The sequence below is a fragment of the Aythya fuligula genome, chromosome 1 (assembly GCF_009819795.1).
Source record: "Aythya fuligula isolate bAytFul2 chromosome 1, bAytFul2.pri, whole genome shotgun sequence".
In the NCBI taxonomy this organism is placed as follows: Eukaryota; Metazoa; Chordata; class Aves; order Anseriformes; family Anatidae; genus Aythya; species Aythya fuligula.
Window position 1 is genome coordinate 111,547,317 of NC_045559.1, and position 16,948 is coordinate 111,564,264.

At 45.1% G+C, this 16,948-nt stretch overlaps 1 protein-coding gene across 2 annotated transcripts in view; it reads right to left on the reverse strand.

The window, feature by feature from the left end:
- Positions 1 to 16,948, reverse strand: part of RUNX1 (RUNX family transcription factor 1) — a 67,182-nt gene that overhangs the window by 23,617 nt on the left and 26,617 nt on the right. Inside the window, exon 4 of one of the 2 annotated variants that reach the window (XM_032197988.1) lies at positions 5,436 to 5,627. The exons of the other annotated variant lie outside the window; for it this stretch is intronic. Within the exon in view, the coding sequence (XP_032053879.1) occupies positions 5,436 to 5,627 (192 nt within the window). The remainder of the gene's footprint in view (positions 1 to 5,435; positions 5,628 to 16,948) is intronic. 2 annotated transcript variants of the gene reach the window in all.

Genomic DNA, 16,948 nt, shown 5'->3' on the forward strand with positions numbered 1-16,948 from the left:
CAATTTGAGTTAATTTTTTTGAACACTACATGATCATGGCTTTATCCAAACCTCAGCTGAGATTTTTTTTTTTTAACTCTCTATCTTGCTCTGAATACAGTACCCACCTATGGTATCTCAAAATGGCAAAACTGGTGGCCTGCTTCTGTCAGGTGAGAAGGCGATGAGGAAGAGATAGTGGAATAAATGTTTCTAACCCCGAATGGAGGGAGTTCCTCAGGACCGCTCTCATTTCTGGGCTGCTTCTGGCTATAACAACCCCTCTCTTATGTCACAAAGAACCAGCCCTGCAGACAAGCAAAGGCTTGGCAGAGGTAACGCGTCACGGCAACAAAATTTTATCCCTGTCAAAATTAAAATTTGGAGAGGACCCAACTGGTTTTAAGAACCTTGCAAATCAAATGAAAGCCACGCATCTCGCTGCAAGGAGCTGATTTCCACATGGGGTGAACTGGCAAAGTAAAAAGCAACGCAAAGAGCTGGAGCCAAGAAAGAATGGATGCGGTGAAGCTGAAGGTTATTTAGTTATATTACACACCTATGGCGTATATCTTTGACACACTGATATTTACAATCCACTTTTTCTATTACGTAGAGTACATTCTGTATGTACTACAGCCTCGTGAATGTTCTCTAAGATATAGGTACCCAGGGTGTTAGTTTCAGAGCAAAACGAGAAGCAGAGTTCTGTTGGGCTGAACGAGAGAGGAATTGCTTTGAGTAAGCTAATCTGGTTCACACAGCAGCGTGCGCATCTCTTCGTACGCGGGCTGCTTTATGACACAACAAGTAAATAGCAGGGTGAGTCTGCTACTGATGACACCGTACCCTTTAAAAAGAAAAACTGCTGAGGTTATTCATGGCAATATTAAAGTATTATCTGCTGAGACATATATGCGAATCAAAGAAATGTATTGTACCGTCAGTAGAAAGATATTTCTCTCTATAAAAATCTCCTTTTTGACAGAGCCAGCTGGAAATATTCCAGCTAAACAGATCGGCTTAGCAAAATATTTTGTGAAAACACCACTCGTTCGGCAAACCTCCTGAGACCTCCCGGTGGCTGTGGCAATCAAGTTCTGAGCCCACAGCACCTCTCCTTCTCACGGTGTCCCTCCTGCCTTGACCCTACATGCTCCCAGCACGTTGGCTGCCCGCTCCCAGTGCATGTGGGGCTGGGGAGGCGAGCTCTGCACATCCAGGAAAAAGCACCGGAGCATTGCATCCCTGGCCACGCGGCTTGGCAATGACATGAGGGCTGCCAGTGGCCACCCAACGCTACCCTGCTGGTCGAGGAAGGTGGGAGAGCTGCTGATAGGCAACGTGCTGAGCTCCGGCGGCACCTGTTTGACGTGCTGTATTTTGGGATGGAGAGGTCAGGTGGTGAATCAAGTGGGAACATGATGATACGTGTGCCGAGGGAATGACAGGGAGAGGCAGACGCGGCCTGAGAGAACGTGAAAATGTAGGTGGCAACGCATGAGGGGAAGGGCTGTGAGTCTGGGAGCCTGTTTATCTGTCCTGGCAGGGAGCGGTGCGCACACCAGCTAGGATTCTCCAAAGCTCCCAAAAACTGCGTTTTGCAGCAATGAAAGACGGAGGCACAGCCACAGCCCTGTGCCTGCTGCCAGCCTCTGGGAAGGGCTGCCCTGCACGCGCTTCTGGCTCTATTAACCTATGGCCGGCTAAGCCGATTCAAAAGTGGAAATATTCAAAGTTGGGGCAGGATGCAGTTATGGCAAGAACAAAGCCATCTTAATTCCCCACGCTTAAACACCGCCCTTGACTCCACTGCTGCGTTTCCCTGGTTCATGGGAACCCTGATAAACTCTGGCTGGTTTTGGTGGAGAGAGATTACGATAGCAAGGACCTTGAAATGTCTCCTCAACAAAGCACACTGCACCTGGAGGAAGACAAAAGGCTGGCTTGTAACAGAATAATCTCTCTGTCTTTATGTTTCTTGCTAATTCAAAGAGCTGATCTCGCCATGATCTCTGTTACTTTGCTGTTGGTGCTAGTTCTCTGCTTTGGTTGAAGATCTGTCAGCAATTTTATTACAGACTCTTGTTTCCAGGGATTTAAGACTTGGTCATAAAAGCATGGTCCCAGCTGAAACTTAGCATATGAGATTACAAAATTAAAAAAAAAAAAAAAAAAAAAAAGTGAGCAGGCAAGCTCAAATATTTTTAAGGCTATAAAAGCGTAAACAGAAACAGAAGCATGCAGCTTAAAGTGATTACAATGATTGTTTGTTTTCCCCAGACAGGAAAAATTACTTTATTTTATTAATTTTTCTAACCTATGGGTAATTAATAAATCATTAGTTGGAAGCATTCTTGGGCTAATTTTAAAAAAAAAAAAAAAAAAAAAGGATTGAAATTGAAATAATTTAATTGTACACATTTTTGGATGATATTCCTGATGCCCTAACTTATGTTATTTGTTAGCTCAATGTTATTGCCTCAAAAAGAATACCTTCTCAGGCTGATGACTTACACCTTTAAAATATTTCTATTGACCCTTAATAAATCATACTATAAAGGAGCCGTATAAAATCATATTTTTAAAACTCTTGAATTATGGATCTACCTACGCTGGTTAACACTAACCACTATAAAACCAGTAATTATGTATTTACTGTCTGGTTTAGACTGGTATTAGAAGAAACTCAACCGTAATATATACAGAGAGAGATTTACATTTATGGCACATATAAATTTCAATGCTCGTCGAGGGTTTTACCTAAACTTTCATAAATAACAACCCAGCACAGCTCACATAGCTCTATTTTCTTTTCCTCTCTGCAAAGGAAGGGGTAAGTTAAGGATGAAGTGTTAGCTGGCGCTTGAGCTCTAACTGAATTTCCTTACTCTGCGAGCACAGGTCAAATCCTTTGACACGATACGCTTGGTACTTGCACAAAGTAATCTTTCAAGTTAAAACATGTGTGATGTGGTGGAAGCCTTCTCTCCCCTTCGGTTCCCCTTTTGTCTGTGAATTGGTTATGGTTAGATCTTTTAAATGAACAGGTGTACTTGCTCGCTTTTTGTGATACGAAAGAAGCATAAAACTCGATTATAGCAATTTATGGTCTCTTAACTTGCTTGGACTTGTATCCATGACACAAGCAGCTTTATGCTCAAATTCAAGACTTGGTAAAATAGGAAGTTAAAATTAACCTCAATCCTTTTATAGATGAAAACCTCAACAAATAAACAGTGGTTTAGTGGCATGGCAACCTGCCCCTTTAAATCCAAGAACTAGTCTGAGATGTCTATTTTGAGTTAGTTTTGTTTTTTTTTAAAAAAAGATAATTGGACTTGGATGAGCAGAGGAGTAGCCTGTGATTCATACCAGTGTGAGTTAAAGCACGGTGCAATGCTGCTGCTGAGAAGTTAGCAATGTATGGGCTTTTTGTGTCTTACGCCCATATAAAAAGCCCCCCTACTCTCTTCAGTGAGAGTTTAATAAATGTGTTTCAGGACGTGAAGAAGTACATGCCGGTATGGCAACAGGGTGGAAAGGGTCAGAAGCATTTCATTTTGGGGGCCTGCCTTCTGAAACATGATGCTGTTGAGTAAAAATAAAAGGCATGAAAACACCCGTACTCCCTAGAGATCTCCCATGAGATCAGCCCAAAAGCCAGCCCTACTTTGAACACTGAACAAAACGCGATGGTGCTGTAGCTCCTTGCCACTGCAGCCCTTTTGCCTTGCTGCAACAGTGGGACAAAGACGAGCCCTACAAGCCAAAAGGTGCCTGCGGCAGAGGGAGTCAACACCAAAGAGGCTTCGGGTTTAGGGTTATTTCACTGGTAGAGGCTGCAGCCTCAGCAAGTTGCTCGGGAGGGTCTTAGGATAATGTGCAAACTGGGGAGGCAGAAGCAAAGGGGAACTCAAGGGAAGCTTTGAGGAGGGTATCGATGAGGAAACACCAGCAATTCAACTGGTACCGCCTTCCAAGCTACATTCACAGGTGAAACACATTAAAACCGTGTTTGTGAAGAGCAAAGCAGAGCAATATACTAAATATATTACTGAAGAGAGCAGCTGAGCCCCCAGACGGGCGTGAAGCCGTCCCAGCAAGGGACCTCCATGTGGAACAAGGGAAGGGGGATACACGGGGCTGAACCCGATACTCTGCTAAGCATATAGTGTTCCCGAGAAGCTGAGGAATGCACGTCTGCGACCGATACCTCCACCCACAGAGCTGCAGGCTGCTGAGCAGCCGCAACAGCATGGGCATTTGCTTTTGCAGGAGCTGAGCTGCACAGAGGGGAATCCCAACGTGGTCTGCTCTGCAGATCAGAAAACCAAGGGAGGCTGGTGAGGTGCAGGATGAGACCCAGGAAAGGACACTGTGTGGTCCTTCAACCTTTCTGTTTGCTTATTTGCTTTTTCCCTGCCTCTTTTTAGAATATAATATGTGGCAATGTGTTGGTTTATTTCCCGTGCTTCTCAAAACTGCCTGGTTCTGCATTCAGTGAAGTCAACAGAAGGTTTACAGTAGATGTCACTGGGCCAAAGACCTCCCTGGTCCTGGGAATAAAAAGATGCAGCAAGCATTGCATTCTGCAAATGATAACCATTTCTGTATGCAACAAAGAGTAACCCTGGCTTTAAAAAATAAATGTTGAAAAAAGAACTTATTGCAGGAATTGATGGTAACCTTCTTCCCCCAGAGCACCAGCAGAGAACCTCAATTACAAGAGCAGAAGGAAACTCCACTGGGAACAGCTCTCACTACAAGTACCATATTGCACCCTCGCTTCGGAGGCATCTCACTACAAACCTGCACCTTGATATACATTGTGCAAAGTGTGTTATCAGCTATCATTACGTAGCGACCTGATTCTCTGCTTACGAAGTTCCAGCAGATTTCAGTAGCAGATTTGATCTTACTAGTGATAGACTCAACTCCAGTAGTGGCAGATAAGGTTTCAAACTGAATTGCTTGGTTTCACTGGCATCATCAAAGCCTGCATCTCAGAGGAAATCGGACTCCAGAGTCACTGTTTGGCAGGTTTTTGTTCAAATACAACCCAACGGATAACCACCAGCCCCAGAAATATGTTCAAACCATCCTGCCCACATTTAGATCTTGTCTCTAAGAGGTCCTCTGCAGGGGACAAAGCACTTTGTAAAATTCTCTTTGCAACTGTCTCTCTGGCAAAGGTCAAAGCAAGGCATTGACATAATTCTCTCTCATTCAAGCACACAATTAATTGATAACTACCCATCAGGAAATACACCTACACATATGAAAAGGCCTATGATAATGCACCTTTGCAAGAAAACAGACTTGCAAGGCCTCCATGGATCTCAGGACAGCCAAAAAGAGAGGCAGGGGCAAGGGGGGAATGCCTCCGAGCCCCATAGCTCTCAGCAAGGCCAGGCAGGCGCTGGGCGAGCAGGGGGAGGATTTTGGGTACTTACCCTGAATCTGACTCTGAGGCTGAGGGTTAAAAGCAGTGGTGTGGTTCAAGGAGGCTCGTGGGTTGGGTGTGGGGGCTGGGTGGTGTGGGCTGACCCTCATGGCCGTACGACGCAACTGCTCCAGTTCACTCAGGCGCTCTGAAAAGGACAAGCTCCCGGGCTTTGTCTGCTCATCTAGTTTCTGACGATGTCCTATTGTGGGAGGGGGGGGAAAAAGATCAGAAAATCTCACTGATACATGAGGTCTGTTGACTTTTTTTTTTTTTTTTAAAAAAAAAAAAGAAAACCCTCATCCACTGGCAAAGTACCTATCCAGCTAGCAGCTATCTGCAATTAAACTGAACCCAGCTCTCTGCAAAATCAGGAGACACAAACAAGTCATGCATTGAAACCATATCACGGGGCAGCCCAAGATGGCCTACTCTGAAAAAACGGGTTCACTGAAAAGTGTAGTGCACCTTCCTATTGCACCTCATAATGGGAGAGGAAGCATTTTTGGAAGGAATAAGATCTGTTGGGACGAATAAAAGGAAGAAAATTGTGGTGGCCGCTGTGCTAAACCTGCATTGGAGTAACTCATCAGAAATTCAATCTCAGACTGTTGTGAAGTGCCATAATTAGACAAGTACTAGGGGGCTATAAAATAGTAAACCCAAACAAATCCCATTTTTGGATCCTTTAGCAATGGTTTTATAGACAGAAATAGGCAAGAAACACCAGAAGCTGGCAGAATTGCAGCTGGCGGGTCATGAAGTCTCCCTTAGTGGAGTTTCCAAAACATGAGGTCCCACCAGACATCCAACTCTAGGAAAGCTGGTGCTGACATTACAGTGCAGGCCAATGCACAGAGGAGTTAGCTTCGGCCATGTGCAAGCTATGGGGGCCCGCATGCCCCAGGGCAGCCCTTGGAGGATGGGGGAACAGGGAAGGAGCTGGAAGGCAGCGCAGCATCAGGGCACAGACAGGTTCAGCTGGAAGGGCAGACACCTTGTCTTCTCATGAGCAGGACTGGTTTCAGGATAAACTTTAGCTAGCAGCAATGAGCAATATGCAAGGAATAAGGTAATGCATTTCTAACTGCTGCCTGTGAGTGCTCTCTGCTCTGGGATCCTATGTATAGCCTTGTCACAAAATGCCATGTTGCTCAATAACCTCAAAGACTGAGTATAGAACATACACTAAGGATGTCTCATCTCTCCGTTTCCCCCAGTCCCAATTCCGCACTTTGCATTTGTCTCCAGAAATCAGCTGCCTTGCGAATCTTTGTCCCTTCTACTTTTTTCCTACAAGAAAGGGCACTGTTACCCTCACTTGAACACATCTCTACTGTCTAGCCCAGAGGCCAAATTTAGTTCTACTTAAAGATGGCATTATCCATGGTTTCTGCCAAATACCACAGTTTTCTGCCTGTCCGCTCCTGATTTTCATTGTCTTTCCACAAAAAGTTGCCTTTGACATCTCTCCACCCTCCGCGCCAGGAGGTGGCCAATGCTGCTCCTGTGGCAAGTCCTCTGTGAGCTCGTGGCTGCAGCAGTGAAACAGACTGGCACAAAACTCCCCAGAATAATCCACATGTCCTCAGAGTATTTAATGTTTAAACATTTATATACACCCAGCTTCCAATTCTGCATATCGGTGAATAAGCAACAAGCGATCTCTGAAAAGGTCTGTATGTCCCTTACTCTACAGTGTGCTCTTTCATGCCACCCTAACAGCTTAATCAAGACACAGGACCATTTTATACACTAAGGGGAAAATGTACATTTAAAAGCAGTTCCCAGTAGCTGCATTTCTAAAATTAAATTTTATAACTTGTATTATGGTTCCAAATCGCAGTGGCTCGGCATTTCTTCCTGTTGCCAGGCCCTTTGGCACAGCTTGAACTGTCTCAGATTCCACACTGTGCTATAAATTATCCCAAGAGGGGAAAAAAAAAATTAAAATATAAAAAGACATATTATATAGTAACGGTTTCATCGTTAAAGAGACCCATTAGGGCTTCCAGAAAAAAAAAAAAAAAAAAAAAAAAAAAAAAAAAAAAAAGGAAGGCGAGGGGGAAAGATGAAAAAGACTTTTATCTGACATTCTGGTGGGTCAAGAGCAAACGCTTCGTTTGTCAGCTGTGCAAAGCTGGACACTGCCCCAAGCCTCAGGCTCCTGACACCGGCCTTGAACGCGAACACGCGGAGTCATACAAGATGTGTAAAATACCTCATACATTTGGATTAGTTTAAGCTTCAGCGGGCTGCACCAAGGGCTTGCGGAGCCAAGACTCAGATCTTTCCAAATCCATACCCCCAGTGTAATTTATTCCTCATTTCGAATTCACGTCAGCCATTTTCTGCTTCCAAGCCAGCAGTTTGACCTCCCTATACCCTGCTTTCTCCTCTGCCGGCCAGGCGCTGCCCTCACGGCACCCTGTGCTGCGGCGGCCCGGCCTGGCCCCAAGCTATCCCACGACCCTGGGGTAAGCAGTTCCTGCGCTAAGGGCTGTGCTCAGGCCAGCGAGGCAACAATTAACGTTCCCCTCTGAAGCTCGTCCAGGCACTACATTTGTTCCTGAATTAACAAATGAGCCAAAGACGCAGCGTCCTCCCAAGGCCTCCACAGGGCACACTGCTCCCAGGCCTACCACCACATGTCTCTACATCACCCGTCCACCAAGCAAAGCGCCTGCCCCAGATTCTGTCAGTTTTGGGCATTGTCAGAGGATTCCTCCCTCAGCTTGTAGCTCCAAAAGTCAGTTTCCACTCCCCATCACCAATCAGAAGACCTATCCAACCTTATCTCCCCTGCCGGCTGCTGCAGGTAGCAGCACTGAACCTGTTTTTGTGGTAGGAAATTGAAGAACTCTGTCAGAAAAATATAACAAATACAAATGGTTTTCCCAAGCCACTATAAACGCACAGGCAGAACATTGCTAGGGTGACTTGTATTTTTGCATTTATTAGCTTTACTTTGAAGTTATCCTCTAAACATTTTGCTTAAAGAGCAGGCAAGTTGTCCTCGGCTCACCCCTGTAAAGCACAGGACTATTATTATCCCCATTTTACAGGTGGAAAACTGAATCACAGAGAAATGAGGTGACCTGCCTGTGGTCAGACAGTGAACCTGTGGCAGACGCCTGCCTCCCAGCACAGCACTGTGCCCGCATCACCAGTCTTCACAGAACCACAGACTCATGAAGGTTGGAAAAGATCCTTAAGATCACCAAGTTCAACCATCACTTAACACTACCAAGTCCACCACTAAACCATGTCTCTAAGCACCGCTTTCAGACATCTCTTAAATACTTCCTGGGGTGGGGATTCCACCACTTCCCTGGGCAGCCCGTTCCAATGCTTGACCACCCTCCTCCAGAAGAAATCCTTACCAACATCCAATCTAAACCTCCCCAGGTGCAACTTGGTGCCATTTCCTCACGTCCTAACACTTGTCACCTGTGAAAGGAGACTAATACCCCCCTTGCTGCAACCATCTTTCAGGTAGTTGTAGACAGTGATGAGGTCTCCCCTCAGCCTCCTTCTCTCCAAACTAAACAACCCCAATTCCCTCAGTTGCCCCTTGTAAGTCCTGTTTTCTAGTCCCTTCACCAGCTTTGTTGCTACTCTCTGCACTCACTTGAGCACCTCAATGCCCTTCCTGTAGTGAGGGCCCCAAAACTGAACACAGTACTCAAGGTGCGGCCTCATTGGTGCTGCATACAAGGGGACAATCACTTCCCTGGTCCTGCTGGCCTCACTATTCCTGATACAGGCCAGGATGACATTGGCCTTCTTGGCCACCTGGGCACACTGCTGGCTCATGTTCAGCTGGCTATTGACCAGCACCCCCAGATCTTTTCCTGCTAGGCAATTTCCCAGCCCCTTTCCCATCTCTGAAGAGTAGTGTGAGGAACATTGAGTAAGAGTGGCAGACAGGAAAGCCATGCACCTCAATGCCAATACTCCCAGCACCAGGCAGGGTGAGGGGGAAGAGTTGCCACAAGAGGGGGTGGCATCTTTGCCTCCTGCGCTTGTACTCCCTCTTCCCTGGGGTTGCAGAGTTGGAGGTTTTCCATAGAATAAATATGGTAATAAACCCTTTGGCTAAACCAAAGGGGTTGGGAGTTTCTGGACTTTTTTCCTTATCCCTTTCAAATACTGAGGTCAGGCAGACTTTTTTACACAGAATATTAAATGAGGAGTGTAGAGAAAACATTAGCTTTTCTGATACTTTTACAGCAACATGACATGAAAGTGTTTTCCCTCTTAATGGGAGGGAAACGCAGTTTTATAGACTTCAAGAGGCTGTGGAGCACTCAGCTTGGATGGCGGCCACCAGCTCGGAGCCCTGGATGCAGAAGCCACCAGAACGACGTGTCTTGGCAGCCCCCATCCTGTGCGCATCCAGGAAAGGTGTGAGGCCCTCGGTGCTCCCATTCTGCCCGACGAAGCTACCGAAATTCCTGTGTACGCTCAGTAGGAGACTGCTGTAGTGAATTGATGCACTTTTTTTCTTTTCTTTCCAGTTTTGATGAAACGTGCACACTCTTCTGTCACTTGCTCCCATTCATGCACAAACCTCACAGTTTGGAGGAACCCAAGGGTACAGACCTGGGGCCGGAGACACACCCAGGCAGAGAAGCCTCAAGTTTTCATGTATATAATGCACAGGTTTCCTGCCCCAAATCAGCAGATTGTACTTGTGTGTATGGATAGCACAAGGGGAGCTTATTTAAGCAGAGTCCTTTGTCCCCAAAGTGAGCAGAATGCCTCCCTCTCTCTCCTCTGCATCCCTTTTTCCGAGGACAGAAACAGTGGATTTCACAAACTGTGCAACCCAAAAAGTGGTTTATCCAAGGGGAAAATGTCGTATCCGTTCAGGCTTTGCCAAAATGGGGAGCGACTGACCAGACCCAATGCTTTGGTTTAAAGAAATCTTGCCATTTTGGAACCATTTTGGAACTTGATCCAAGCATCTCCAGTTTTCAGGGCTGTTTGTGTGCAGGGCTTTGGTTTGGTTCCAGCTCTGGCTGGGTAGTAAATAAGCCATGTTTCACTGTGTCTAGCTAATAAAGTGGTAAACATTGTTTAGTACCACAGCGTTAAAATAAATCCAATTATTTTGTACGTAGTGAGGAAGGAGAAGAAAATCTGCTCTTTCACATTATTGTAGGAAGGGAGCACATGCTTTTTAGTGCAAAAAATAATATAATCTTTCAAACAAAACTGAATTAAAGTATAGGACTTCTATATTACTACAAAACTGAGTACTGCAAATGCTTGAAAATCATCCGTCTTGCTTGTTAAAAAAAACACACATTTTTTTGTTAACAATGGAAATAGTGCCATAATATTTTTCTATGCCCCAAATGTCCCAGTGAAAATTATTTAGTCTTTTTCCCTTATTTGCTATCTCTACAGGAGCAGCAACTAATATAACACCATTTACTGTGTTTTAAAGCAGACCTGACTTGATCCTGCAGAGGTGTATGCACTAACCAGTTATATGGCAGCCCATGGGGTTCTAGAAAGTGATGCTTGAAAGTGAAACCAGCCTAAAAAGTGGTTTCCTCCCTAGCCTCCATGGTTTGGAAGGGACTTATACCACATTTGGGCATTACAGAGATCATTGCAGGACAGCACTGGAACACACCAACCTCTTGTACAGTGTTAAAAATACAGGGTAAAATGTTCCTAAAAAAGGAACTAGACACACTGTAGGATGTTTTCCTTCTCCTCAGTTAAAAATATTGCTGCAGTGAGGAGAAATAATGGTGATGGCAGTCAGACCTTCGAATAGATTCATCAGCAATTATATTTTTTGGCTGTTTTTCTAAGTACTGTGCAAGGAAAGCCTTATTTCCAGACAGTAGGAAGAGCATGGCAGACAGGATATTATGCTAAACATTTCTGTGTTGTGTCTGTAATTACCGCCAGAATCAGTGTTGGTCATCGGACCCAACCTAACCTTAGGCTCGAGGTACTGGGAAACACATGAATGAGACTGGACATGATGCACATGCACCATTCCCCGGCACAACGCACAGCCTGACATCCAGATGCCCTTCAAAAGCTGAACACCAAATAACGCCAGCGCTGTGTAATGCCAAATACAGACGGACTGACACCAGGAAATGTTTCCAGCTGCGCTTCTTCTATCAGCTCCCTGGCAAACGTCGGGATTTCCGTGCCTTTATGGAAAATCTGTTTGTTGCTCTGAGTAACTGCAGACATACTAGACGTTTCAGGTGTGATCCTTTGCTCAGCATTTAATTTTTCCACTTGATAATCCAATTTGGCTGTATGTTAAACAAGTGTCCAGTGCTGCCAAGAAGGCACACCAGGATTCACGCGGCACCTTTGCTGCTCTCCAGTAGCTCCCCCGGTGCAGACCCTTGCCCGTGGGAAATGCGAGGCAGCTGATGGCAGCTCCGTTCGGGTTCCTCACCCCACACTCGCTGCACAGTAGTGACACACACGCTGGCAGCTCCTGCTGAGCAGCTGGGGTACATTTTTTCCTACATTTTTTAACAGTAGTTAAATACTCCCAGTGATATTGTTTTTCTTACGGCTTCTTTTTAAAAACAACATTTAAAAAACACCCGACTCACAAATGGATACTATGAATAGAGCAAGCTACAAATTTCTAACAAGAAGGAGTCCTTCCCCTGGATGGGAGAGTCAGAATCAAGTCCATCTTGCCTGATCTGCAATAGAAAACGAACTTCAGTTTCCTATTTTCCATATGAGAGCCCTAACTATAGGATGGGAGCACATCTCCCCCCATTTCTATCCATATTTCATTCTCCAGCTGCAGCGAGAGAGCCCACATTTTGAGAACAGGAGTGGTGGGCTGAAGAGAGCACCCCTCCAAAAAAAAAAAAAAGGCAAAACCTGGTCCTCCCTCCAGCCAGGCACTCTGAGTGCACGACTACGGGCAAGACTATGGACTGCTCCTGGCTGGACCTCTCTGCTCCTGACAAACACTTGAAAAGTCTCTCACTCATCCTGAGTTACAACAGCCAGTAAAAGCAGTCTTGGAAATTGCTGCAAGACAGGAAAGATGCTTTCTCCCCTCCAGCTCTGCTGGTACAGCTCGTGCTGTACTAACAAGTAGCAATACACAAACATGCTTCTTCTTAAATCTGAACAACAACAACAAAAAACAACAAAACCCCACAATTACTTTTCTTGCCATGTATCCACCCTGCCATGATGATCCTGACATATAGGTGCCCTCGATTTTTGTTGTCAAAATGCAATTATTCTGTGGGTTCATCTCAGGAATTAGGTCACCTCAGTGAAGTAAAAGTAAGGGAACTGAGTGTTAGGAGTTTTGAGGGAAGAAGTTGTTCATGGAAGTTAAATTAGTCTTCAAAATTATACCCTTTGCCTTCTTTTCCCTTTCCCCCATGTTGATGTATATGCTCCAAAAATCCTGACTCCTTGACAAAGTTTGAATGACTCCCAACTTAAGCAGCACATTGCCAAAAGCCTCTTTTGTTTCTTTATAGTTTGCATCTTCCCACACGTACAAACCGCCATAAGAATACCCTCCAGACATGGGCTGAGACATAATAATTGAAGATATGGATGAGAGAGGAGGTGCAGAATGAGGCACAACCAGCCAACCAACAACTAAGCCAGCAACCAAGAAAAACATAGGCACAAAAAGAGACTTCTGTCAAAAGAAAAAGCTGCAGAAACAGAAGCCACAGACTGCAAGGACTGATTGCTGTTTGGAGATGGTTGTCCCTTCACTGAATGCAGGGGATGAGGCTCCAAATTCAGGCACCTTGATTACATTACAGACTTACGTGGGATGAATCTGTACCCCCACCCTCTCAACCAGGGGTGTGCAAAGCAGGGATGCTAGCATTTGCTTTCCTTGCAGTGGTCAAGTCCCATGCTCAAGTCCCATGGCTCACTGTTTACATAAACCAGGGGAGTCTGTCAACACAAAACTAAATTTACCCTCCATGGATATTGACTGCACAAGGACTTGTGAAAAACTTTGCTCCTGTCCAAAAAAAAAAAACCATGTATCCCGGCTATGTGCTTCCCTTGAACTGAAGACCTTTGCTTTTTTGGCTGGTGACTGGTGTTTTCACACAATAGCTGAAAATACCTGCTTTTCTAAAGAAATGAGGTTGAATATTTTTATCTGTAGGTTACTAAGCAGTCCTTCCTCTGTACTAATGCTCCATTGTGCCTACACAGGACTGCAGTTCACTGAAAGCTCATAAATTTCACGCAGTTCTGCCTAGTCTTTATTTTAGGTTCTTGAACCATTTTTTTTTTTTTGCTTTCCTCATTTTCTTTGCAGCTGCAGGGAGATATAGTAAGCTACTGTATAGCATTTTGAAAGCAGGGCCTCTGAGAAGTTTCCAAACTGCATACAAGCAGGTTATTCTTTGGCTTGTTTTCTTTGGCTTGGTGTTTGCAGTGCAGAATGAGTCAAACAGTATTAACTTTCAAGAGGGAAGTGGTGTGGTCAACCAAAACTGTTTGTGGCTAGATTGCGAAGATAGGTAGAGCAGGTAATGAAGAACAGCCCATAATGCAGGGTGTAGGTAGGAGAGGCAGACAGACTCAGACAAACAGAATCCTTAATAATTAAATCAACACGGTCGCCTAAATTTTTTTCTGCAGCTTTATGTGCTGGGGTTATGACACAGCCTGACTCCTCTTAGCTGGTCAGCCTGCAGAAGATGGCCTGGTGCATTTTGCTTAATAGGCTCAAACGACAGCACTCTGCCAGGGAAGAACAAAGGTCTGATGCTATTTAGGAAAAAAAAAAAAAAAAAAAAAAGTATGAACTTTTCATTTGTGGCTGGTTAAATGCTTTTTCGTGTCTCCTCCCATTTTCACAGGCTGTTCCTTATCTGCTCCACAATTAAAGAAGGCAAGGGAGATGATATTTCCATACTTCCCTTTCCTTAGGATATGTTTTGGATATTAACAAGCAGAATGTGCTGTAATACTAGAGACATCTCTTTCTCTTACAATTCAGAAATCAGTGGACGTGGCCTCTCCCAAGCAATTCTTTCCCTCCTGCTTTGCAATGACCCATGCAGCACTGATGTACGGACAGTCTGACCAAGATTCATCAACAACATTACCAGATAATGCATTTACTCATTAAGATTCCCAATTGCAAAAGACAAGCAAAAAACAAGGGCACAAACTGAGATCCAGAGCAAAAGCCCTTTTTGCATTCATTACAATGGGTGACAGAGGATGAAGCAAAAACCTGACGTGTTTTCTTTCACACAGGCTTACAGGGACTGCTGCACCTTCAGATAACCCAGGGCAGGCAAAGTGAGGAGGGACTGCAGCACGGGTGGAAATGCCACACGGATTGACCCCGCCTTTCTCTTAGGTGCTTGTTTTGTTAAATCCCTAAATAAGGCGACTTCTCAAAAATGGAGGCCTCAGAAAGGCTCTGTACTGCCTGCCAGAAGCTTGCTTGGCAAACGTGAGTGCCTGACCACTCCTGCATGGGGTGGAAGCTGCAGTTCCCAGAGGCACATCCTGCATTTTCCCTCCCCTCTCTCCCATGGGAGCCTGAGGAGGAGACCTCCCTCCATGTGGCATCCTGCTGAAGGAAGGGTGGAAGGGATCAGGCCGCAGAGGTGGCCTGCATTCACGTCCTGCTGCCCTCCCATGCACCCCTGAATGACACCTCCTCTGCTGCTGGCAGCGCAGCAGGCATTTGGTGGCGAGCCCTGGATGGGGAAGCAGGGTTGCCAACAGATGATCCAACAGCACCACTTGGCTGGCTAACCTCCTTCTAGGAAGGGCAGGTGTTATGTGACACCCTCGAAACCCCAGCAGGTTTCAAACAGAAGTCCACCGTTCCCCAGCTCATGCAAGGCCCCGGCAACTGCTGCAAAGCTTTCATTTTCTGGCATTTTGTGTCTGCCATTGAAAGCCCACTCTTGCAGAAGACAACGGGATGGATGCAGGACCAGACTCACAATTCTCTGGCTTAGAGCACCACCAAACCACTTCACCAGAAAGAAAATTGGCATGTCAGTGAGCTAGGGTCTTCAGTGGAGGCCAGCAGATAGTCACAACCCTGTGATGAACGTCAGACCTACTGGCTGCTTTGGAAGCATTTTCCTAAGTAATATGCAATCACCTAATTCTGCTTTTGTCGCAGCTACAGAGGACTTTCCCACTGATTTCAGCAGAGCTAGACCAAGACTGGCTATATTTGAAAATCCATCACGCAAACATAGGTAAACACTTCAAAATACTCACCATAGTCTTTGTAGACACTCAATCATTAGGCAATAAAATAACGAACATTCGATGCAAAAATTCAATTGACAAAGATGAAAAAAGTGAAAGAAATGAAAAACGAACAAACAAACAAACAAAACACCAACCTACAAACCTCTTCTCAATTTAAAATCACTGTAATTCAAGAAGGAAAGAAAAAGAGCTGTGTGGGATTAAGTGACTCAAACAAGGAACTGAAATAATTTCTAGAGGACCAGGCTAGTTGTATTGCCATTCCTAGCCTACTCTACAACAACTCTGATTTCCTCTCTTTACCCGCTAAATGTGAGGAAGGAGCTTGTACTGTCAACATTTCTATCTACCTTTAAAAGAAACAGCTCAATAAATAGGCAAGCAAATATATATGAGCTGTCACACTCCCAGAAAAGCAGCCTCTATAGCAATGCTTGACACAAGATTTTGTATTTTGGCAGTTTCATTAAGCTGAAATGACCAATTCCCTACCCATGTCACCCAACATCAATTCTCCTCACTGATTCAGCAGAGAGGCTAAGAAATGCCAGAGAAAAAATCCCAAACCATCTTTTCCAGGTTGAAAGGAAGTGTTTACACCACAAAACCTCAAGGATATTGGTATTAAAACCAGAAGGGAAATATTGAGTAGGACAAAAAGGATGCCCCCATCACCAGAGAATGCTGAGCATTCGCATGTTTCGTAATCCTTTGCATATCTTATGGAGAACAAACAACACTGTTTTTAGGAGCAGTGGGTTCTGTTGTGTAGCCCACTGTTTAAACATCTAAAGTCAGATGATCCTGTGCTATACAATGGTCCTATGATATTTGATGGTCTTGCTCTGGATGTGTTGCTCTGTAGAGATGCACACGTAAGCATGCAAAGGCAACCAACAGCAGATGAAACCATTTAGAGACAGCGATGCACTAAGTCACACTGCTCGAATTCGGGCTAGAGATGTTTTGTAACTTCACGCAGCTGCTGTAGGCTTGCACGTTACCATTGCACAAGCTGACTACAACCGTCTCCAGAGCATGCTCATAATTTAAGCACCCGTCCACCCACTCGCCAGGCAGTGTCAATGAGACAATGGGATGCAAGGCTACAAATACACGCAGAGAAACAGCACTGCTCCGCCACCGGCTCTGCTTGCAGCCCATCCCTTTCTTTTGTCTGCACAAGATTTATTTAGATTGGAACCTCTTGGGGGTGAGTGTCTTAGCCGAGATTTTTAAAAAGTGATTTGCACATTTGGGTTCCTATCC